This window comes from Fukomys damarensis, unplaced genomic scaffold (assembly GCF_012274545.1).
Source record: "Fukomys damarensis isolate Sample0158 unplaced genomic scaffold, DMR_v1.0_HiC HiC_scaffold_27, whole genome shotgun sequence".
NCBI lineage: Eukaryota > Metazoa > Chordata > Mammalia > Rodentia > Bathyergidae > Fukomys > Fukomys damarensis.
The window spans coordinates 41,324,104-41,348,502 of record NW_022900939.1 but is presented as its reverse complement, the minus strand read 5'-3'; the positions used below and the strand labels follow the sequence as shown (position 1 = coordinate 41,348,502).

The following is a 24,399-nucleotide window of genomic DNA, read 5'->3' as shown; positions in this document are numbered from 1 at the left end:
GACAGAAACAGGAACAGAGTGCAAGGAGTGCTGGATTTGAGGGCATTTACCCTTCTGTGAACCCGGGGGAGAGATGGTCCAGGCTGTGTTGGAATGAAGACTTATTCTGCCGTGTGTTCTACGTGGATAGTTTGGGCCTTTATCTGCTTTGCTGTTCTTTCTGTTGTCCTCTCCAGAAAGGCAGAGATTATGACTTAGAATCCCTAGTACTTAGGAAATGTTTAGGGTAAGTTTTTAATGACTGTTTGCGGAGTTTTAGTTTGAAAAACTGAGCAGTTATTTTAGTAGCCGAAAGTACAAATAATGAGAGCCTAAACTAGCATAATACCAGAAGGGAAGGTACAGAGTGATGTTGCAGAGATAAAATATATATAATTTGACATTTCAAAAATATTTAAACATTTTGATCATTATGAAAAGGATATTAGCCTGTGTATTAATCACTTTCAGGTCACTGAGACAAAATACCCACTACCAGCAATTTAAAGAAATAGAGGTTTATTTTTGGCTTTCTCTTTCAAAGGATTCAGTGTATGGTCATCCAGCTCCATGGCAGAAATAGTATTGTGGAAGGGTTTGGCAAAGGAAAGCTGTTCAGGCCATGGCAGCCAGGAATCGGGTAGTGGAGGCTCTGGGGACAGGAGTGCACCCCAGTGACCCACCCCTTCCAACCAAGCCCCACCTCTAGGTAGCACAGTCAACTATGAACGCTTCAATGGATTGATCCACTCCATGACCCAGTCACTTCCAAACGCGTGAGGCTTCGAGGGGACACTTCTTCCTGAATCATAACAATTTGTGAGAAATGGAAGAGCATCCAAAGAAATGAATCACAATTTTGCAAAAGAAATAGAACTCCGAGCTTGTGGGCTTGGACATAGACAAACAAAACCAAGATTTTTAGAAGTTCATAAAAAATAATATTAATGCTGAAATAGAGACATGGAAAGGGATTTTTCTAAACATTTGCCTAAAAGTGAAATTTAGAGATTAGGAAGTTTTTCTTAGGTTGTCTGAGAGTAAGATGATTGGCAATTTGGAATCACTTGATATGCTTTCAAGAAGACCAACTGCAGGTCCAAGCGTCCTGGCCACCACTGTCTGAGTTTCACATCTTATGAGACCGGACTGGCTGAGGGAGCACACAGACTGGTAGGCACTGTGGACCTTTCTCCTCAGGAAGGGCCCTACAAGAGCCCTTTGTACATCCCATTACAGAGGTGCTATTGCTTTAGCACCATAACTGTTTGATGTAGCTCATTAAGAACCTGCAAAGCATGACAAAGAACATTAACTCCTCTCACTTGGTTTCTTATATGTAGGCAGTGTTATTTTCCTCTCCTTAATTTTGCAAAGATACCCAGAAGTCATGACCAAGAAATAAGAAAAAGTAGTCAAACTTCTCTCCTCTCTCCACTGCTACCACTGCAAGTCAAACATCAAATGCCCTTTGGTGGTAATGTTGTGGTAATAGCTCCTAAATTGTTTTCACAAGAAAAGTGAGATTTTGTCCCCTTGCAGCCTCAGAGAATAGACGGAGCATCGGGCATCACTTTCATCTTTTCAGAGGCAACAGAGACTTAGAAACTGAAGCAACTTTATTTTGGAAAGTAGTGAAATTAGCCTCAAACCCTAACTGTTTGACTGAGAAGTCTTACTTTCCTACTAAATCATACCACCTATCACTGCCCGTTTTCCTTAATGCTTATTTATTTATTTTCTCATTGAATTTATTGGTACTTTTTAGGTATACAGTACAGTTACAGTCATCATTGGGATCTTGTGTCACTGCCTATTTTTCAATGCTAACAACATGGACTCTGCAAACTGAAGTGACTCAGCATTTATGACAGTTCTTTCTGTCAGGGATTTCAGGGAGCGAAGGTTATTGCAGTGACTGTTTCCACCTGAATCAAAATCTGGTCATCATAGATATTACAGTTTTGGTGTGGGCCAGCTCACTCCTAAGCCTCTTTCTAAATCACACTAAATTAGAATGATTTGATATCTGTGCTAAATGAATTCAAACAGCACCCTTTTCCGTTGGGGTGCTTGAAAAATATAGTGAATGTTAAACCACTTTTGACACAGTACAGTGAAAGATGCCTTGCCATGAATGATAGGATGAGTATGTTCAAGTAGAGGGGGATATTTTGAGTATTTTAACAGGGATAAAAGGTAATGTGCTTTTTGCTATAATAAACTTAAACATCCACCTTCATATTTTTATCACACCTCATATATAGAGTGTGTATTATACTGATTTTTTTCTATGCCAGCTTCCCCCACAAAATGGGCTCATGCTGCTAGGAAAAACATAGGCTGTAAGGAAGTCTATGGGTGTCCTTAAGGAAAGGTACCCTAGTTCTGTCTTTCCTTGCGGACCTCTACTGGCATGAGGGATGAGACAGTTTGTTGCCTTGTGGGACTGTCTTGTGAAAGCAGAATTTTGGCATCCTACAGGCTGACCAACCAGTGCTAAGTGCCAGTAATGGTCCCTGGTCATTGGAACAAAAAGGGGCTCTGCTATTTTTCTGAATGCATCCTGGACTCTGTGTGTGTGTGTGTGTGTGTGTGTGTGTGTGTGTGTGCATTTGTGTGTGTACCTGTTAACTCTTGGTTGATGTGCATGGTATTAATGAACACATTCCCCTTACAGTTTAGACAATGCATTCTAGACATCTGTTGAAATTGTCAAAAATTACGTCAGTAGACATATAATTAAATAATTCTAACTGAGGCCCAGTATGAGATACATTCAACAAGGGTATTTTCAAAGAGACATGAGAGGGAATGTTATAAACTTACTACTGTGACTGTTAAAGACTACTTGGGTTCAGATGCCTGCTCTGCCACTACGCTGGTACATGTATCACCTCCGCCTCGGTTCCTTTATTTGCACAACAGGATGTTACTAGTACTGACCTTGCATTATTTTGAGGGGGGCCAACAGGGCTGTCAGACATGAAGCATTTAACAGTATCTCACACGTAGCAAGAGATATATAAACATTTGCTGTTATTGGAAACTGGGTTAAATAAAGCACATTTAGCTCTAATAGGTAAGAGATTTTTTTCATTTACCTGGTTTGCAGGATTATGTAGTCTTGGAAAAGTAGATTTCAATCTTAAATTTAGTCTCCTCTGTGTCTTTATTATGATCTTCCAAACATCTCTTATCAGAATGATAGCATCGGACATTTCTAAAATAAGCATGTTAATCTCCTTACACCAATGCACTCTGTACTACCGGATACAAAAATACTGAACCACAAAAACAAGGCTATCAGCCAGCAACAGGTTTTGCCATTATTGGGAACTGAGATATAGTCCATGGGAAAAAGAAGTAATTAACTGGTTAAAATTTTAACAAATAATATTATTTTGTGTTATCTGATTTTTAAAGATGAGAAACCCCAAAATATCAATAAAGAGAAAAAAATAAAAGATAGATAATAGGACGTAGGGAGATCTCTCTCAAATGGGAAGGGGACCAAGAGATAAATGGAGGGGAAACAAAGGGGATGGAAAAAAGAATCAAGATGTGTTATAAAATGGGATAAAATACAATTTATTTAGAAAGGAAAAAAAGATATGTACATGTACCAACTTCCCACAAGGAACGTGCAAACATGGACTGATAAAAATTAAAAAGGCTAAAAATGACGCTATATTTGTGAATAGTAGGCTTTGCCAGTAGGCTCCTTGCTCTATAATTCCCATTGCAATAGTGTTTTCTGGCTTCCACTTATCTGCTTTTGGTAAGCGTTCTGTCTCTGTATACTTCACCTGCAGTCAACTACTGTGCTTTTGTGAATCTTTATAGACATCAATTCTACTGAAAACCTCTGTATTGGATCCCCCTCTTATTCAGTCTTAAATTCAGACTCAGTTCCATTTGGTGCTTTATGCTTTGTAATGAGCACTGTGTCTCCCCCGCCCCAGCACTCAGTAGCCATTGACAATAGCACCAGGGTGACAGGAGGAGGAAGAACTGCACTTAAGAAAAGGCTCCGTTTCTCTAAGCCTATTCTGATGCCCTGGCCTTAACAGCGTTGTACTTTCCCACAGGAGAACATGAGTTACACAGGTCCACTCCAGCGGCCATAAAAGTAGAAGTTTAATGATACAGCACTTCCGAATTGCATTTCATCCTATCGGGGTTAAGGCCCAGTTGGTGCGTATCCATCAAACTGAGTAGAAGGCAGAACAGCAAGCGCTATTAATTATCCCTACACTTGTACATAAAAAAAAGCAGCATTTGTTAAGGGCCTGCCATGCAGTGAATGTCTTTACAACATATGATTGTCAGAATAACTCTTCAAAACAGCTATTACTTATGCCCGTTTTGTAAGACTGCTTAAATAAACTATTCCAGTTCGAGCACAAAATACCATGCCTTTCCTGCCACTCCTAAACTCCACATTTGCAACATCTTGAACACCCCCAGTGGCATAGGCATCCCTGGGAACGGTGTGTTTTGCACCTGCTGGGTGCTTCTAAGGTGGCTCCTTGGTGCGCTCATGTCCTGCATTTCCGGCGTTGTCTGTCTCTCCACCCACTTCCTGGTCAGAGCTGACTGAACACACGGCTGTTAGCGGACTTGAGTACCAATATGCCTTTTCCTTAGAAGTTATCTTTGGGGTTAATTTATCAGGCAAAAATCTTTAAAAATGTAATGTTTATGCCTGTAAAGTAAATCTGTAGTGTATATAATGGTCGTGAGCCATAGTCATAACTGGAACACCAACGAATCCAGAACTCAGTGGAAGAACTTGGAATCACACTCTTACTAGAAGCTACCTATGAAGCTTTCTCTCAACCCCACTCTCCCTCCAGGGTCAACCATTTACTTAACTGTGCTTATAGTTCTCTTTCTTCCTAAAAAAAATGTTTTCATGTGCAGCTGTTCATATAAGCAGTGTGTGCGGTTTAATCACTTGTATTTGTAGATGTTTAGTGATCTTTGTTGGATAAGGATCTCAGGGTCTTTATGAGCAGTTTCCTTTTGTGTGCTCACCTCTTCTCTGTATAAAGAGAGCACAAAGAGAGTAGGTGGAACCAAGTCCTCCAAGACAGACATTTAACCCACGCAGGGTCACCTCCATCCAACCTTCCCAGGCCGTGGGCCATGGACCAACTCTCGGCAGCACAGCTGCTGTCCTGCCTGAAAATCAGTCTTCAGACCTTCTCCTCCACTCTTGCTGCCTAAAATCTGTGTTCTGAATCATATCAAAGCTGTTTTAAAGCAGTAACACCATGATGTGTGGCCAAAAAATACAGTTAATGTTTAAATTACAGTAGAAGCACATTACCAATCCTCCCCCTCAGAATAATGTACTCCTCCTTGCTTTGAACATACTTGATTTGGGTAGTGATAATAGAGAATAGGATACCAAGTATAATTTAATGTTCACTCCTCCTTGTCCTATAAATATTCCAAAATGATTGCAGAAAAATACAGCTGTGAGTTTTACCCTTGAAAGTATCAATGCAATTACAAAGTGTTGTTTTTTGTTTTTGTTTTGGTTTTTGGTTTTTGGTTCTTTTTGTGGCGGTGAGTACCAGGGATCAAACTCTGGACCTTGCATTTGTGGGGCACGCAACGGAACCACTGAGCTAAATCCCCAGCTATCAGTTAGATCTTATTGTCATCCACTAAAATGTTTTTATTATGTGCAAGACCACAGTTTCCACATACTCCCTGAAACAAGATCATTCTTAATGTCCACTTTTCTTTTGTTTCCCTCAATTCTTCACTGGTTTCTTTATTGAATAGCTCCAGGTGCTGGCATTTGGCACTGTTTATTCCCCACAAAAATGCCAGGGCAGTAATAGCTGAATCCTTCAGTTCAGAACAGCCTGACGCCTAGACTCACTGTGCACGGTGTGACTTCAGAATGTTTTTTTTCCATTATTGTTCCTCTCTCATCCAACATGTTAAATTCAGGACAGAGGGCGATGTCTTTTCCTATTTACCACACAGGAGATGTCTCTTTCTTTATTTGGATTTGGACTATGAATACATTTGCTATAGAACTGATCTCCTCCAGGGAAACCTATTGTGGTGTTCATGAAAGTTGTCATTTCTGAGTCAACGAAATACCCATTAAAACACCCAAGAGTCCGGAGGATTCATGACAATATCTACCTCATATTCTATGTCTTGTGTAGTTCCACTTGATAGCCTTGTAAATCCAGGTTAAAGGAAAAAGGAATCAGAAAACTAAAGCATACTTTAAGACAGGAAAAATACTCTGGTTTCTCTTCAGATCGCATAAATCTTTCGCCTTTTACTTTAAGACAGGAAAGAGATTGTGTTTTAGCCTCAGTGTTTTGATAGAAAAAGAGTGCACCTTTCATTCCTTTTTCTGCCACAATTATATTTCTTGGTAGAGACGTAAAAATATTGTTGATTTAAGTCTTGAATTTTGTGGCAAGCTGTATAAAGGCCAGATCAATGCTAAATCAGAGGTATTTACAACATCCACAGATTTTATCCAAAGTGGATACTTAAAAGCTCATATAGATCTAAATGATGTTCTCCAGATGGTGAATTAATGTAATTTTAGCAGGAAGCACAGTTGCACAGATACGCAGCATCGGAGACTCACACTGAGTTGGTGTATCCGTGCGCACCGCTCACCGACGCCGCCCATCACGCTGGGGCCGGTTGTCTCCGTTCCTCTTCATTAGCAAAGGGAAGAATTAGATTTGGGAGCTCAGTAAATTCTGATAAACTTTGTCACCAAGGACTTGTGAGAAATGGAAGTTTTCTGTGAACTGTTTATAGAAATGATTGGTTATATTCTTTTTTACAGGGTGTGAAAGGTGACTTAGGTCCTCGTGGTCCACCTGGCCCAAAAGGAGAAAAGGTAATATATTTACTCAAAAAACGTGCCAGTCTTCTTAACAAAACCCCAAAAGCTCATGCAGTGGCTTCTTTTCGATACCATCTAATTGCCAATAATGCTTTAAAATTAAAGAAAGGCTGGTAGGGTAAAAGCATCTAACCAAGAAGAGCCTTTTTGCTTCATTTCATTGGCTTGAAGAGACTGAATGCCCTGATGCTAGCTGACGTTAACTTGTGCTTAGATTTCCCCTTTCCCGTCCTCACTTAACAGTGTGAGCAGTTTGGTCACCAAATTAGCACAGGTGTCCTGGGTGTGGCACACAGCTCCTGAGCTCCCCGTTTTGGAGACAGGGGAGGCGAACGCTGCATCTCAGCCTCTGTCTAAATGCTCTGTTTCCTGCCACTGTGTCCCACACACAGTTTCATCATGGACAACTGGCAGGAACCTTGAAAAGACAATTAAGGAAGGTAGTAGCAAAAGCAGGGGTAGCTTTGACTGGCTGTGTTCTCTTTCACAGTAATTTGATACAATATCTTCTTGACTACTTTTTACAGTCAGGCTACATTTTGAGACCCAAGACCTCAAGGATATTTAGAACTTGGCATTCACCAAGTTTTAAACATTAAGAAGTGAGTTATTAATTTACAATATGACTTAATATCAGAAATAAGTGAGTTGGTTATGCCAACATGCATAATGTAAGATATGGTGCCAAATATACTTCGGATGAATGAAAAAAGATGCATTGGGGGGAAAAATACGTTGCACAAAGGAAGGAGGCTTGCAAAACATGTGCATTGAGCTAAATGCATTTTTGTTGTGCTGAAGATATGGCCCCAATCAGCTCTTTACATAATTGACAGTGAGTTTAAGATGGAAATAATAAAATGCATGCATCTCCGAAAAAATTGTGTTGAATAAGGTCATTAGGTGATCCCAATGTGATGGAAATTGTGTATGGGTGTGTTCATTGCACTGTATTCTCAATGCATTTAGAAATTCTCATCTGTCTTAAGTAGTAATTGGTACACTAACAGTGATCTTGGGAAGCCAGGTGTGGTGGTGCACACCTGTAATCCCAGCACTCTGGAGGCTGAAGCAGGGGGGTCGCTGTGAGTTCAAGACCAGCCTGGGCTACATAGTGAGATCCAGGTCAGTCTCAAATACATAGTGAGACCCTGTCTCAAAACCCCCCACAAAAAAAGTGATCTCAAATAACCAAAAGAAAAAAAAAAGTGATCTAGGATATCTCCTAACTGATTTAAGCTACACTAGTGTTCCTTGCCAACTATCTAAACTGTACTCATGTACCTAAGCAGTTATTGGTTATTCTTACTTCAGTTGCTCCAAAACATAATGACTATACCGTAAATATCTTTACTTTCAAGGTAGCTGAACTTGACAAGGGAAGGTCGTAAAGATCCTCTCTACAGGAGAGGACAGTATCCCAGAGTCCGTGCCATACCCTGGGGACATCTAACGTTCAGCTACAAAGCCAGCATGGCCAGGGTGCTGGGTCTGAAGGGCAGATGCAGTAGAGTTCCTCAGGCAGCAGGTCAGAGACGTGACAAGGAAATTAGAAAATACTGAACCATTAGCCATTTTTTAAAGCGTTTGAATAGTTTGTCAACATAACGCCTGGGAATTTGCATTAACAAGGGTAGGCAAAGCAGCTTCAGCATTTGAAAATATATCAACATAGGCAAAGCCGCTTCCGGTTGGTGGCAAAGACAATGCCAATTCAGCAGAGCTTAGGAGAGGTCATGGGAACCATTTCTCGCAGCTGGAAGGCGTGAAGTGGGGAGATCCACTTATTATTTCTGCTGATCCTTGTCCTAACTTTGTCCGAAAAATTATCTGTGACGGTGACACGCCCCAGCTGCTCTGCTGGCAAGTAACCATACTTGAAAAGATTATTTTCTAATTTTGGATTAGTAGTCCAAAGAAGAGAAAAGAAGATTTTGTTAGCTTTTCAAAACAAGTTCTGCTACTGCAAAAAGAACAAAGGTACACAGACAATTTTTTTTTTATCATGGGAGCTGAAAAACAATAATGAATTTCTTATTGTGCATAGACTTTTATCGAGAAACTATTTTTCTTTCCTTCAAGATTTATCTGCAGATATTGCTTCTCTTCACTCAGACACTTATAAATAATGTGCTATTGATAATTTCAACTTTTCTTTCATCTACTTTAGGGCGATACAGGACCTCCAGGACCACCAGCCTTAACTGTAAGTATTCTTCAAATCAGACTTCAAAATTTAAATGTGTTATCCTATTTATTATTTATACTAAATCATGACTAAACTAAAATTTAAATCACAGAGTTCTGCAAGAATTAAAGATGACCTTAAAGTATGTTTTGCAAAGTGGGACATGGTAGTACATGCCTGTAATCCCAACACTTGGGAGGCTGAGGCAGGAGGATCTCTGTGAGTTCGAGACCAGCCTGGACTACATAGTGAGTTCCAGGTCAGTCTCAACATAGTGAGACCCTGTCTCAAGAGAAAAGAAAAAAAAAACCAAAGTACATTTTGCAAAAAGTTTATATTTTATAAAGATAAGGCACCTGCTCGTAAGAGTGAGGTGTGTGGCCTGAGGTCATACCAGTGGTCGCTATAAAAGTCTGTAATCACTGTCAACCCTGTGCAATTTTCTCTGCCCTTCATCTGGTTCATAATTATATTCCTTAAATGTTTGATTATACATTCTTTTTTAATAAAAATGTATAGTAAGAGTAAGTGGATGCAGACCATTCTACTTAGTATAAAAACTGGAAAATAATAAACAAACTATAATTGTCTGGTGGATAAAACAACTACTTAGTTAAACTGATTGTTACACTTCCCACACCTGTGTGCTTTGCAAATGGTGAGCCGGCAGTGTTTTAGTATCCGATTAGTGAGAAAGATTTATAATGTTCACACAATCAGATTGTTCTCAGTTAAATGGCTCATCGTTTATTAACCATTTAATCATAACCATATAATGATTTTATATTTAGATACATTACTATCACAGATTTTCATCATAGGCCACTAAAGGGTCTCATTTAAAGATTTGGTCTAAGAAATAGAAAAAATATTTTAACAATCTGTAGCCTATGATCTTTCAAGTTTTATGTTGATATTATCTAGTGACATCAACTAAACATGTGATCAATAGTATTGAAAAGCTATCTTTGTCCTAGAAAGTCAGTTTTTCAGAAGTCTGTGGGACCTAGAAAGAGCCTTTCCTGTCAGAGAAGCACAGTATCTCAAAGGCTGTGTGATTTGATGGCATTTATATTTATTTGTCCTTGAAAACCCCATTATAAAAATATATATAAATAATGTTTTATTCAAAAAACCCTTGCAACTATCACTTTGAGGACAAATATTTCCTGATAGGTTCAAAAACAAACCTGAAGGACTAAATAGGAGACTTCTTGGTCGTAAGCAAATTCAATTTGCAATGGAATTCTGTGCTTTGCTTTTTTTCACGATGGGAACAAAAACTATTTTACAGGAAATTTTATGTGAATATTCTCCCACTTTGTATACTTTGTGGAATTAAAAAAAGTGGGCAGTGATTTAGGGTTAAGCCTGATCATTGTATTCAAGATAAATGCAGTTTTTCTTCGGCTAAGTGATTTGCTCGGCCCCTTCACTTAGTTATTTGACTTGAGTCGTTCTCCACTCGTGTTTGAAGACCAATGTGCAATCCATGTGCATCACGTCCCCTGAAAAATGATTTTGCTCCTCAGCCAGAAATGGCTCTGGACTACATCGACTTTGTGGGTCTTCCCTAGCAGCTGATTCCTTTCTGCTCATCCACGCCTTTCAGCTCTTTCCACACTATTTCAGCTGGAAAGCTCTCAGCCAGTCCAAGCTAAATGTTATGCTTGTCCAAAGACATGACAAGGCAAAAACACTATGAAATGAAATGTTTCATAAATAAAATCTCAGTGTTATTTTTGTTACCATTCTATTTTATATGCTTGCCATTACTTCCTCTGTGAAGGTGGATAATCAACTGTTGCCTATAAATATGGAGGTGCTGGAATGAATACCAACCCACCATGGCTAAATATTTAATGGATCTTATAATGCAGGTTAATGTATTATTAAATGAAGTAATTGATGACAGTCTTCTCGAAGCCCAAGTGATTGGCTGCACTATATTTGGGTTAAATGAGACAATGATATATAGGAATCAGTGAACTTAGAATTCATCCCTAATGATTCTCAAAACTGCACAAATCCGCCGCATAGTTTTTAAATATAGGAATTATGGGGCTCCCACTCCACACTTGATCTTAGCCAAAAGGCCATGAAGCCATTTTGTTTTTTTTTTTTTTTTTTTTTTTTTTTTTTTTTTTTTTTTTTTTTTTTGGTACCAGGGATTGAACTCACCATTTTGGCTTTTGGAGTTTTATTTGTTTGTACCGGGCATCAAACTCTGGACTTTGCACTTGCGAGACAGGCAGCAGAACCACTGAGCTAAATCCCTGGCCTGGGTCTCCACTCTAGAAATCTTAATGCAAAAAAAAAAAAGAGAGAAAGAAAAGAAAAAAGAAAGACCCTATCAGGGCCCGGGATTTAACTCAGTGATTTTGACCCCAGCCTCACAAGAACAAGGACCCAAGTTTGATTTCCGGTACCTAAAAAAAAAAAAGAAAGAAAGAAATCCTAATTCACTCAAAGGGACCAGTTACCCTATCAGGGCCCGGGATTTAACTCAGTGATTTTGACCCCAGCCTCACAAGAACAAGGACCCAAGTTTGATTTCCGGTACCTAAAAAAAAAAAAAAAAAGAAAGAAAGAAATCCTAATTCACTCAATCAGGGACCAGTGCATTGTAAAAGCACTCCAGCTAGACCCAGAATTGCAACTGGAGATGAGAACCATTTTTTCTGGTAACTATAACAGAGAAAACTTTCTTCCCCCTCAGAAAATCCCTTTAGACTGTTGGAGAAGTCTAGCTTTCATCTGAAATCAACTTAATGAACAATACTAAAGAATCTTCTCTTTCCATGAGGGACACATACTTGTAAAACTAAAGTAAGACTGAAGCCTGCTTGGTTAAGTAGGGAATTCTGGCTGGGAATGTACTTAACCCAGCCACATTCCCGCAGCTCAGGAGCCTTAATGCATTTCAAAATTTAATGAGTGTGGGGGCCACTCAGGGCTTCTTCAAATGCATATTTTTATTCTGTAAGTCTGGGGTGTGACCTGAAAATCTACATTTTTAGCACATTTTTGGAGGACACAGACATTACAAGTCTTTGTATCACTCTTTGAATCACAGGGCTGAACAGCCTCTGCTCAGAGTATCTGCATCCTGACTGCACATTGAAACCGTCCAAAGGGCTTTGAAAAATCTATTTTCCAGTCCATAATTGGAGCCAATAAAGTCAGAATCTCGAGGGATCAACCCAAGCCTCCGTCTCTTTAATTTTTTCTCAAGCAATTCCTATGTGCAGCCAAGTCTGAGAACTGATGCCCTGAAAGTGGATCTGATTCCACTTTCTACACAGATTCTATTTTCAACTCTTGAAAAAACATTTTGGGAAGTTTCTAATTATATCGGTTTTTGTATCAGAAATAACCTAATTACTTTTTTAAAGAGCTTCCTGGAGAGGCCAGCCTCTTCAAACCTAATGTGTAGTTCCTTATTACCTCGTTACAGGGGCTGACCTTCCCCTTTATCTTCCCACAAAGATCTTTTCTTAGGACACAGGCATTGGCAACTGCAGTGCATAGGATTCCAGAAGCTTTCCGGGTGTGCACAGCAGGGCTGCCCCGCGTAACGAAGGTAGTAATGATGAGGTCTTTTGTCCTCCCTCAGTTGTACATGCCGTATTTACTGTACTGTTACTTAGTATGAAATTTTGAAGAAACAGAGAAATCGTCATTGAATGCAATGTAATTTTTGTTAAGTAAGGGTGACTCCGTTTTGATGCAGAATTCTGTGGAATACTGTGTTTCTTGCCGTTACTTTGGTATCCCTGTGGCTTACTATGCTTTGGTTGTTTAAATTTAAGACATCACAAAATCTATTTTCATTCAGTTTTACTTCTGTTGTTTGTACTTTCTCTTATAACTGGTTGTATAAAATCGGTCTCGGTGAGAGAGATGGATAAAGAAATGAGAGAGGCCAGATAAAAGGAATAAGGAGGGGAAAGTTGAGGCAATAATAAGAAACTCAGACTACAGTCTTAGAAGCAGTTTAATTAGTAAGTTCAACCTCAACACCTCTTAGCCTTTGATTCACCTCTCTTTTCCCGCAACCTCGGAGTATTCTTACAGCCATTGACCTCATAGTGCGAAAGCCCTCCAAAACGTACCACAGTTGGAAGGCACAGTGTGAACCAAGTTCTTACCATTAGGTAAGGAAATTTGCTCCCGTACAAAATTTCACAATCAACTGAATCTTACTACAATTTTAATTCATTCTCACAAGTCATTCACAGACAACCTAAGGTGACTGCTAAGTTGACTGGAGAAAACAAAAAGCTAAGGGAAAAAAGAAGGGAGTAACGGAGGGACCAAGGGTGGGAGGGGAAGGGAGAACACAGAAGTGAAAATTTGGGGACTGAAAACCTCATACATAGTAGAGTAATAGTTATAGTACTGTCACTTACATCTTCAACCCTTAAGTATTTTGTCTACTTGGCTCAAAAAAAAAAAATGAATGAAGCTTTTTGATATGACATTTACAAACTTCCCAAGGTACCCCCTTTATTGTAGAGCTTTCCTAGTTGGTTCTAATAACAAAAAATTAAGAAATAAGTTTAAGAATCATTTTGTGAATATGTTAATTGGAACATCTGGAGAGTAATTTATAAAGTAGTGTCCAAGAATCTTCCTTAAATACATTTTTCTCTTACCATGTGTTCTAGTGAGATATGGCAAGAAAAAAACAAACTCTCTCCAGCTCAGATAAATTATATATACATATGCTTGCCCCCAAAAACCCTCTTGCTAGTCATATTTTCAGCAAAAACAGCTGGTTGAAAATTAAAAAATTAAATCATTTTGATTTCAGCCTCTTTTTGGAGGATGCCAAATTAGTTTGGTACTAAATTGATTATTGTATAAACATAATAAACTATTATAGAAGTTTATAAAAAGTATCATGTAAAAGTTCTAAAACATATAAAATGTATCTACCTGATTTAAATTCATCATTCTTTCTTTATCCTTTGTACATAAAAAACTGATAATCATTTTAAAATAGGACAGATTGTTCAAGTCTAACCTAAACTACTAAGAATAGGGATAAAGTCTAAACATTGTGTGTGTGCGTGGTACTGGGGATCAAGCCCGGTACTAAGCTAAGTACTCCACTAAGCTGGTACTCTGCTATAGAGTTACATCCCCAGGTCAATGGTGAATATGTTTTGAGTGCTTAGTACATGTTACCTAAACCATTCTTTAAGCAAGCTGTGAGGGATAAAATGATTATTGCCACATTACCTATGAGGGAATTTAGCACTAGAAAAATCTAACTGAAGGTTACCAAGATGTTAAGTGACATAACGAATATTTAGATACCCAATTCACTGGTGCTTGGGATATAGTATGACCACCGCAAAGAACCAAATTCAAATTGAAAGCTAGAGATTATTTAACTTAGAATATATAACAAGCACTGTGTGCTGCTAATATTTGCTTATTTTAGATAATGAATTATTAGATACCTTTATTTTTCTCTTTTCATCATAAAAGATGATGATAATACCTCACATGCAGCCAGGGTGATTTGTTAACACCTTGCATCTTTTCATTAACATAAGTGATATCCTTTTGTAAATAAATCTTTGCATGTTTCCCTTATCATACTCGTTTTGAGCTTTATCTCCCTTGATGTTATAGAGTTCATTCCTTTTAACTGATGTATTATCTTCCAACATAAAACCACACTGTTAGGCATTTTTTAACTTGGCGAACATTTGGATTTCTTCCTGTTTTTTTCATTTACTCCCAGTGTGCAATGTCTGTCATGCATATGCATGGACTTTTTTCTAGATTATAAGCCTAAAAATGAAGTCATTGAGTAAAAAAAGTATGCCCTTTTTCAATTTAAGATACTGTTGATTGCTCTCTTAAATGGCAATAACAACTATCAGTATATGAAGAATGTCATTATATTGTATACCTAAAATGTACCAATAAAATTAATTTTTAAAACTATCATTATATTTACCGGTTTATGAGAATTCTACATCACCCACATCCCAACAATAAACATTATTGGATATTTTGCCCTAGGGTCAGGTAACACATGAGAAACATATAGAGCCTCAGAATACGATAAAGCAAACTTACAAATCATCAGAGGAAAGGAGAGACGTCTCCAGAAATTATATTGGGACTGTTTTTTTCACCAAAAGGCAGAAAAATATATTCCTTTCACATAATATTTTTTGTATACTGACCTTTATTCATGACCTCATATTTCAAATTATGTTTCCTATGTGATCTTTAAATTTTTACTCATAGATAACCACACTGTCCTCAGTTTATTGTTTTACAAAAATATTCTTCATCTTTTCCTTGACATTAAAATGACTCTGAAGTTTCACATTAAATGTAATATTTCTCCTTATTTGTTTACTTGGGGGTTGCTTTAAAGAGTCTTAGAGAAGACTTTTGCTATTGGTCTTTTTCTGTGTGAGTTTTCTAAAATTTTACATTAAGCATGGATTTGCTTGATTTTTGTTTTTATTTGGCCAAATAAGTTCACTTTCTGCTTTTGGTTTTCCAAGGTTTTTACCTGGATCAGATATTGAATTTTATACCTTTTCTGCATCGTTTCAGTCAGTATTCCAGTCACTGGAAGTATACTTTGGCTCACTGGTTCGGGGTGTTCAGTCCATGGTAAACAGTTCCAAAGTAGAAATAGCATGGGTGGAAGGGAAGTTGATCATGCTTGGTAGAACAGAAAGCAGAGAAAAGGAAAAATGAGCCACAAACGAGAATACGTCCTTCCGGATAACACCACCAGTAACCTACCTACCACCAGCCCCGACCTCCTAACTCCATGGTCAGCTATTTAAATCCACTGATGAGTGCAGCACCCTATGATCCAATTACGTTTCAAACATGAGAATTTAGGGGGACATTTTAGATCTAAACCACAACATGCTTTTACTGAAACAGTTCTACATTTCTTTCTTCTCCACTACCTCGGTGTGCTTTATATATTTTCTGAGTATGACACGTCATTGCTGTCCTACGCTAAGCAGAAGTTGGCCATAATGAACATTTTTACCTCCCTCGATTGACAATTTTTTGTTTGACAGTTTCTCTTTATCCTCTCAGTACTTAAAGGTTTTTTTTTCCTCTCTTTTGACCCCCATCATGTCTGATGAAGTCAACTGTCATTCCATTAATTGTCCCTTGTAGGAAATGCATCTTTTTTCTTGGGCTGCTTTCAATATTTTTCCTTTACTATTGTTTTTAGTCACTTTACAATGATATATTTATTTTATTTTTTGCGGGGGAGGGTGGATTTGAGACAGGGTCTCACTATGTAGTTGAGACTGACCTAGAACTCACTATGTAGCCCAGGCTGGTCTCAAACTCACAGAAACCCTCCTGCCTCAGCCTCCCGAGTGCTGGGATTGGGTGTGCACCACCACACCTGACTACACAATGTTATATGTAGATGTCTTATCTCTAAATTTGCCCCTAGGAGCTTCTTGAATTTATAAATTTATGTCTTTCATATAATTTGTGGAATTTTGGATCTTTATGTCACCAACTATATTTTCTACAAGATTATCTACTCTTTTTCTGGGATGCCAATTATTTAAAATTTTTTTAACAATGCTGTACTTCCCCATAAACCTGTGTTTATCGTTAGTAGTGGTCCATTTAATTCCCCCTTCTTGGGAGTGGATCATCGTTCATGAACTATTCAAGCATACGTTGGTCATTTTTAACTCTACTTTTCAACTGATCATGTGATATTTTTTTCATTACAGATAATATCTTCAAGTTAGTGAATTTCCTTTTAAAAAATAGTGTCTAATTCTTCATTGACATTTTCTATCTTTTCATTTATTATAAGCACATTTTCATTCCTATTGAGTTTTAATGCTTCAAAATATGTTTTCTGGTAACTTTATGGTTAATGTGAATCTGGGCTCTCTTGCTTATTCTCTTTATAATAGATCATGTTTTCTGCTTTCTTGTGTATCAAGTAATTTTCATTTGAATTTGGGATACTGCGAAGATGATTTATTGGAACTGTGAAATCTTTTATATTTCTCCAGAGAATATTAGTACAATTTCAACAAGACAGTTAATTTGGTTGGACTCATCACAAACTCTGTTTGTCTTATAGTTGTAGTAGATGAAATCGCAGTTTTTTATTTAAACCTAAACTAGATAACTTGAGGTTTGTATGATATATGTATAGCTGGGGACAAGTCAGATATTTGAACAGAATTTATGTACAGAATTTAAGGCATCTTTTATTTTCAAGATTTTATAAAATACCCTGTTCTATGAGTTGCATTTGCCCTGAACTCTGTTTTCAGAATTTTCAATCCAGCAAAGCAACAAGCTTTCCATTTAGTTACCCTACAACCCAGACTGGACCCTATGCTCAGACTAAACACCTCAAAAATAAGAAACCAATCCCAGGCTGTTTAATTTTTTCTAAATGTTGACTCGTCTCCTGTGTTGTCTGTGTTTGTATCATTTCCAGTGTCTTCAGCTAGTTCTTTTTATATTTACTCCAGAGTTTATAGTGACCTTTGGCTATACTGATCCCACAGGAACTACTAGGCCGTTCTGGCAGCCTATGGTATATTTTTTACACAGGGCTGAATTACTCATTTAGCCAGATATTTTACATTTATAAACATAAGTGAGTTAGCCTTATAATTTTTTTTACTTATTCTCTTTGGCCTTATCTTCAATAAATATTGAACATCTGACCAATTCTCACATTTATACCATTTATTAATATTTGGCCCTACTTATTGTCATACATCCCTTGGTTATTTCAGCAACCAGTTAACTGTCTCACTTCTCCCCTTGCTCTCCTGAGTCTTTTCTAAACAGATATCAGAATGCTCCTGGTCTCACCTCCTCAAGTTCTCCAGTTTCTCCATTTGATTTAGTAAAAACCAAATTCTATACAATGGCATACAAAGTCTTACAGCAGTTAACTCTTACTGCATTTCTAACTTTGTCTACTATGTTTCTCTTTCTGACTTGACTTCACAAAAGTACAATTCTTATAGTTACACGAATAGGGCAGGCCGGTTCCCACTCCAGGACTTCACATTTGCTGTTTCTTTGGGCTGATTTATGTGTAGCTAACTTCATGTTTCTGCTCTGATGCCACTTTCTCAGCCACTTTACTTGATATCACACAAATACACACATATTTGGAATTGCTAATTTCCATTCCATGTTCCATATTTTTTTCTCCACAGCTCTTATCATGTTCTAGCACATTTAAACTGCCTGTTCATTATGTTTGTTTATTGCAACTTTTCCTCTCCATTTGAATATAAACCCCATGAAGGTTAAAGTCTTTGTGAGTTTTGTTCATTGTTGAATTCTCTGCATATAGAATAGTGACTGACACATGTGTGTCCTCAAGAAGTAAAAAGTGTTTAATGTATATTGTTTTTCTAATAATTTTTATTATTATTAGCCTCATCGACCTATTTTATTACTTTTCTCCATTTCTCTACTCTTAAATTGTTTATATGAGAATTACCTCTTACCAACGCCTTAGAAAAACCATTTGGACTATCTTCTTTTTAGCACAAGGGTTTTGTGACAGTGATTCCATTTTTAATATTTCAAGGTAATTTGATTATTGAAGTTTTCTGGTTTTCATTAAATCAGTTTATTACAAAATTGGCTAATATTCAATATTTTTAAAACAGAGTGCTAAAGGAATCAGTCTGTTCTGCCTCTGTGCATTGGCTCTGCTTACATTTTCAGGTTTGTAGTCAAGAATGATGAAACGTTCTAATTTGTGTAATTTGTCTAATGACTATGAGATAAAGTGTAAATTGAAGTAAAAGTTTTTGATCTAGAGCTTCTAGAAAATTTTATCTGTAGTTTGTAGTACATTTTGACGTATCTTACTGTACTCATCTACCCGTCACTTTGCTGTTTGTCAACTCCTCAGTGGTAAAGTTTAGCATTTAAGTCTATAAAAATGTAAAGCAAATTGCTATAAGTTATCAGCTTTTGTTTTCAATAACGCAAAGTCAAACAAAGCCCAGTAATACTATGATTCTGGCTGAAATTCTCTAAGCAACTGCCTGTTGACAACAAAGAATAATCTCTTATAAATGTATTTTGTATACATATAAACTTTTTCAAATTCCAAGTTTAAAACAAGTCACCGAATTGTGCTTTCCAGAAGTTCCTCGGATGCCACCATGCGAATGATCCTATTCTTCATATAATTACCTTGTACTGAGTCACAACGGGGAGAGATTCGGAGAGTGGTGGCAACCCCACGGCTCGTGTGCCACAGTGGGCTGTTGTGTCTCTGAAAGCTCTAAAGGGTTCGCCATCCCTGGGTTAGGACAGTCACTTCTGAATAGCCTGTGAAGGACTGAAGATTCCTTTTCTAAAACACTTTTAATATGTTAACAACTATGTTCAGAATCCGTTTTTTCCCAAAGTTATATTCTGACTGTGGGAAAAGGGAATAGGGTGCTTTTTTAAATAGTAAAATATGTGACTGTGGCTTCGGAAGCAAGACAGGGCCTGTGACTGAAAAAGGGCAGTTGGCTAATGCCTCTGCCTCCTCTCTTTCCTCTCCTGGCCTTTGTGCGCCGTGTCAAAAGAAAGACAGGTGAAGAAAGGGACAGCAGGGCTACTTCATGTAATAGATGCACTAATTTTAGTTCTCGGGAAAGTGGTTATGCTGCTCCGGCCCTTCTTCTCTTGGGAGAGTTATTAAATACTTATCCAGATGGCACCAAATGTTTACACAGAAGCCAAAGGTTAAGTCTGTCAACAGCAGAAGTGCCTTAGACACATTTACTAAACGATGCTTAAATGCCAACTCCTTGGGGCCCAGATAAATTCAGCTTCAGTGAAAATTAGGCCCAGAGAGCTTTTACTCTGACACAACTACCTTAGATGCCATAGCAACTGAGGGAGATCTCAACTAGTCATTTAGAAATCAAATGATTTTCAATTAGCAGATGGGCCTAATGAACAGATCACAGAGTATTCACATAGGGGAAGTCTTGCCATCACCCCTTTTCTTTTTCTTTCATTGACTTTATTGGTCCATTTTAGGTATACAGTACAGTTACATTCATCATTGGGATCTTGTACTTTTACATGACAGGTCTTGCTTCTCATTTTTTCCCCTTGTCCCTGCCCTCCCTTCACCCCCTCCTCTCCTCCCCATTTACAAACACTTTATTTCCATTTTTTCATTTTGTCATACTTTTTTCTTTTCCCTTATTCCCTTTCCCCTACCCTTCCCACTTTCCCTATACCTTAGCCCTTTTCTTCCTATTTCACATGGTCAATTATCTCATTAGGATCTTATGTACTATTACAGTTTTTCACACCAGAGGAACTATTCAGTATTTACACATGTGTGACTTATATATTTCACTTAGGGGCATATACTCAAAATGTATCCATTTTCCTATGAATGAATCTAGTTTCTCATTCTTTATGGCTGAGTAATATTCCATTTTATAGAAAAACTGCATCTTCTTTATCCAGTTTCCAACTGATGGGCAAATGGGCTGTTTCCAAGTTTTAGGTATTACAAACTGTGCCACTATAAACATAGGTGTGCATATATCACTGTGATATGATTCTTTTAATTCTTTTGAAAAGATACCCAGCAGAGGGATGGCTGGGTTAAATGGAACCTCCAGTCCAAGCTCTTTGAGGTATCTCCATATTGATTTCCACAGTGGTTGCACCAGTCTGCACTACCACCAACAATGGAGAAGGGTTCCTTTCTCCCCACAACCCCACCAACATTTGTTATTGTGTGATTTCTTGATAGCAGCCATTCTTTGTGGGGCGAGGGGGAATCTCAGTGTTGTTTTCATCTGCATCTCTAGAATGACCAGTGATGTGGAACATTTTTTCATATATTTACTTGCTGCTTTTACTTCTTTGTCTGAGAGATGTCTGTTCATTTCAGATGCCCATTTTTGAATTGGGTCTTTCTATTTGGGGGGGCTGATTGTTTTGAGTTCTTTATATATTCTCGATAGTAGTCCTTTGTCTGAGGAGCAGCTGGTAAAAACTTTTTCTGACATGTAGGTTGTCTCTTAGTTTCTTTTGCAGTGCAGAAGCTTTTTAATAAGATGAGATCCCAGGTGTTGATTATTTCTGCTAGTTCCCATGCTACTGAGGATTTGTTCCTAAAGTCTTTTCCTATGCCAATGTCTTCAAGAGTTCTGCCTAACTCATCTTCCAGCAAGTTTAGTGTTTCTGTTTTAATATTTAGATCTTTAATCCACTTAGATTTTAATTTAGTGTGTGGTGAAAGATAAAGGTCTAGTTTTAATCTTTAGCAGGTTGAGATCCAATTTTTTCAACACCATTTATTAAAGAGGTTATCTTTCCTCCAGTGGAGACGGTCAGCTCCTTTGTCAAAGATGAGGTAGCTGAGTACATCTGGAGTTGTTTTTGTGTCTTCCAGTCTGTTCCACTGATCCTCAGGTCTGTTTCTTTGCCAGTACCATGCTGTTTTTATCACAGTGGCTGTGTAGTATAGTTTCAAATTGGGAATTGTTATACCCGCTGCCATGTGTCTGTTGCCTAGGATGGATTTTGTTATCCTAGGTCTCTTATGGTTCCAAATGAATTTTTGTATTCTTTTTTCTAGTTTTGTGAAATATAGTGTTGGGATTTCAGTTGGCATTGCATTGAATCTGTATAGCAGTTTTGGTAGTATGGCCATTTTCACTATGTTGATTCTTCCTACCTGGGAGCAGGGGATATCTTTCCATTTTCTTATATCGTCTTTGATCTCTTTTTTCAGAGTGCGGTAGTTTTCAGTGTAGACGTCTTTTGCTTCTTTTGTTAGGTTGATTCCTAGATACTTCATTTTTTTGGATGCTATTGTGAAAGGAACTGTTTCCCTAATTTCTCTCTCAGTGACTCTGTTATTTGTGTACAAGAAGGCTATTGATTTTTGGGTGTTGACGTTGTATCCACCTACTCTGCTGAAAGTGTCAATTAAGTCTAGAAGTCTTTTGGTAGAGTTTTTGGGTCTTCAATGTAGAGTATCATATCATCAGCAAATAATGACAATTTAACTTCTTCCTTTCCCATCTTTATTGCTTTAGTTTCTTTCTCTTGTCTAATTGCTATGGCTGATGTTTCCAGAACTATATCGAAGAGGAGTGGTGATAGTGGACATCCTTGTCTTGTTCCTGATTTTAACGCCATTACCCCTTTTCTGTTGTGTGTAGAAGACGCAAAGGCAGTTGTGCACCAAGCAGCATGGTCCCTTTCTCTTCTCTCGTACCCACTCATTCATGTACTTGTGTGCTTTCTGTGTGCCCACTAGTGTTCTAAGGACAGGACATGGAAATAGACAGTGCTCACTGTCATCACCCTTTGGGAACCTGTTTGGCTTAATCAGTTTGTAAAGTTGCTCATTTTCAAACTGATCATTTATAATAAGTACATAAATAGTCAATACATACTTGTACCACTGCCATTACCCTGATACCATACACAGACATGTAGCTATTTGCATGAAAACCATTTTACTACAATTTTATGTTGTAATTTATTTATTTTAAATACATTTGAGTCACAAACTCAATTACTAAAATTCTTAAGGACCTCTCTCTTTTCTGGTAAACAAAATAGCAGTGTTCTTGTTCTGTGCCCATAGAGCACAGCTCCCTTTTGTGCTCTGACTAAATATATATTTTGTAGTATATAGGTATAAAAGATACCTATTTGTGTGTATACTACACTATAGTAATTAACAAGCAATTCATTCTGACACTATTTTAAATTTCTCACCTCAAAGTCCGAGTTATTTACATATGCTTTATGTGAGATGCCTGAAATCAATCAATATTACCTCTAATATAATCTTTTTTTTTTTTTGGTACCAGGAATCAAATGGGTCCTTGTGCTTGCATGGCAGATGGCGGCACCACTGAGCTAAATCCCCAGCCCAAAAAGTTGTATAATCCACGTTTAATTCATCCTTAACTTTTTAGAGCTAGGGATCCATTTAAATATTGACATTTTCAGGTACTTGCAGGTCAATAGGACAAAAAGACAGTTGAAATACTTTTTTAAAAATCCATTTCTTATTTGTGGGCAAAAGACATATAAGTGAATGAGTTGATTAAAATAGAAGCTGTTTCTATAATATAAAGCTATTTTTGTCTACTCTGTGCTGAAATATGGCAAGTTGATGCTTAGGGCCTTAAAATGATTTTTGTTTTAGCCTCAGAGAAGATTTATGTTTTGGAAAATCTTATAGTCAGTCCATTTGATATGGTGATTTATATAACTTTCATTATATGAATGATTTGAAAATAGCTCCTTCTGCCCTTCTGTTTATCATTTTGCTTCTGTTTCAAAAAGATATTTCAAATTGTTTTCATCACATGTCTAAATTATGCACTTTAAACCTCAACAGTAAACTTTCATTCCTAAAAGTAAAATACATTAGCAATTTGGGATTTTTATGAGTTGAGTGTGTTATTTTAGCTCATGTTGAAATATTCAGCAATCCAGAAAAATTAAAATTTATTTCAAATGCCATTAGAAAATTATAAAGTGGGTAAATTTTTTAAAATTATATGCACCAAATCATGTATTTTAAGTCCTAAGTCCACTTTGAAATTAGTTTAATTCAATACCATTCTCTTTAAGCATTTAAAAATATTTATAGTAGATCCTTCCATGAATGTATAAAGAGGAATTCCAAAATAATTTCTGTCTAAAAATGATTAGGATTCTGTTCATTCCTATTAAATACTCCACTGGTTCTAACAAACCACACCTGTGTGAAATAGCATAGGCGTTAGCGGCCCAGGAACCAGACTGAACCTGCTGAATTTCACCATGTTTTTTCACCCTTCTATATCTCAGTTTCATTGTCATTAATTAAAATAATATTGTCAGTCGCATAGTTTTGTAGTGATGATTCAATGATTTAGAAACATGAAGATTTTAGAGCAATGCCTAGTTTCCAGTAAACACCCTTATCTATGATTGTTACTGTGGAGATGCTATTATCAATCACAAAAATATATGCGGGAGTGATTGTAAAGAATTGATGAGAAATATTTAAAGAGAACTTTTTACAAAATCACAGTGTCTCCATGGGCAGTTTTCTTTCACTTTAAGAAAACTACCAAATGTAAGAAGAATTCTAGAATTGTAGTTATCTGTGTTCTACATCAGTATAACTTCCTGGGGACACGAACATTGTTCATTTTATTTCCCCCTGCATTCCCAGACTAGAAGGAGCTTATACAGTACAGGTGTGCAATAAATATCTTTTTCAGAGGTAGAGGAAACAAATATTTTTCACTGACAAACACATTTGTTA

General features: G+C 37.4%; 1 protein-coding gene across 2 annotated transcripts in view; it reads left to right on the top strand.

Annotated features, from left to right (window-relative positions):
- Positions 1-24,399, top strand: part of Col19a1 (collagen type XIX alpha 1 chain) — a 296,825-nt gene that overhangs the window by 122,930 nt on the left and 149,496 nt on the right. For both annotated transcript variants that reach the window (XM_033756533.1, XM_033756532.1), the window contains exons 14-15: positions 6,821-6,874; positions 9,051-9,086. In XM_033756533.1, the coding sequence (XP_033612424.1) occupies positions 6,821-6,874; positions 9,051-9,086 (90 nt within the window). The remainder of the gene's footprint in view (positions 1-6,820; positions 6,875-9,050; positions 9,087-24,399) is intronic.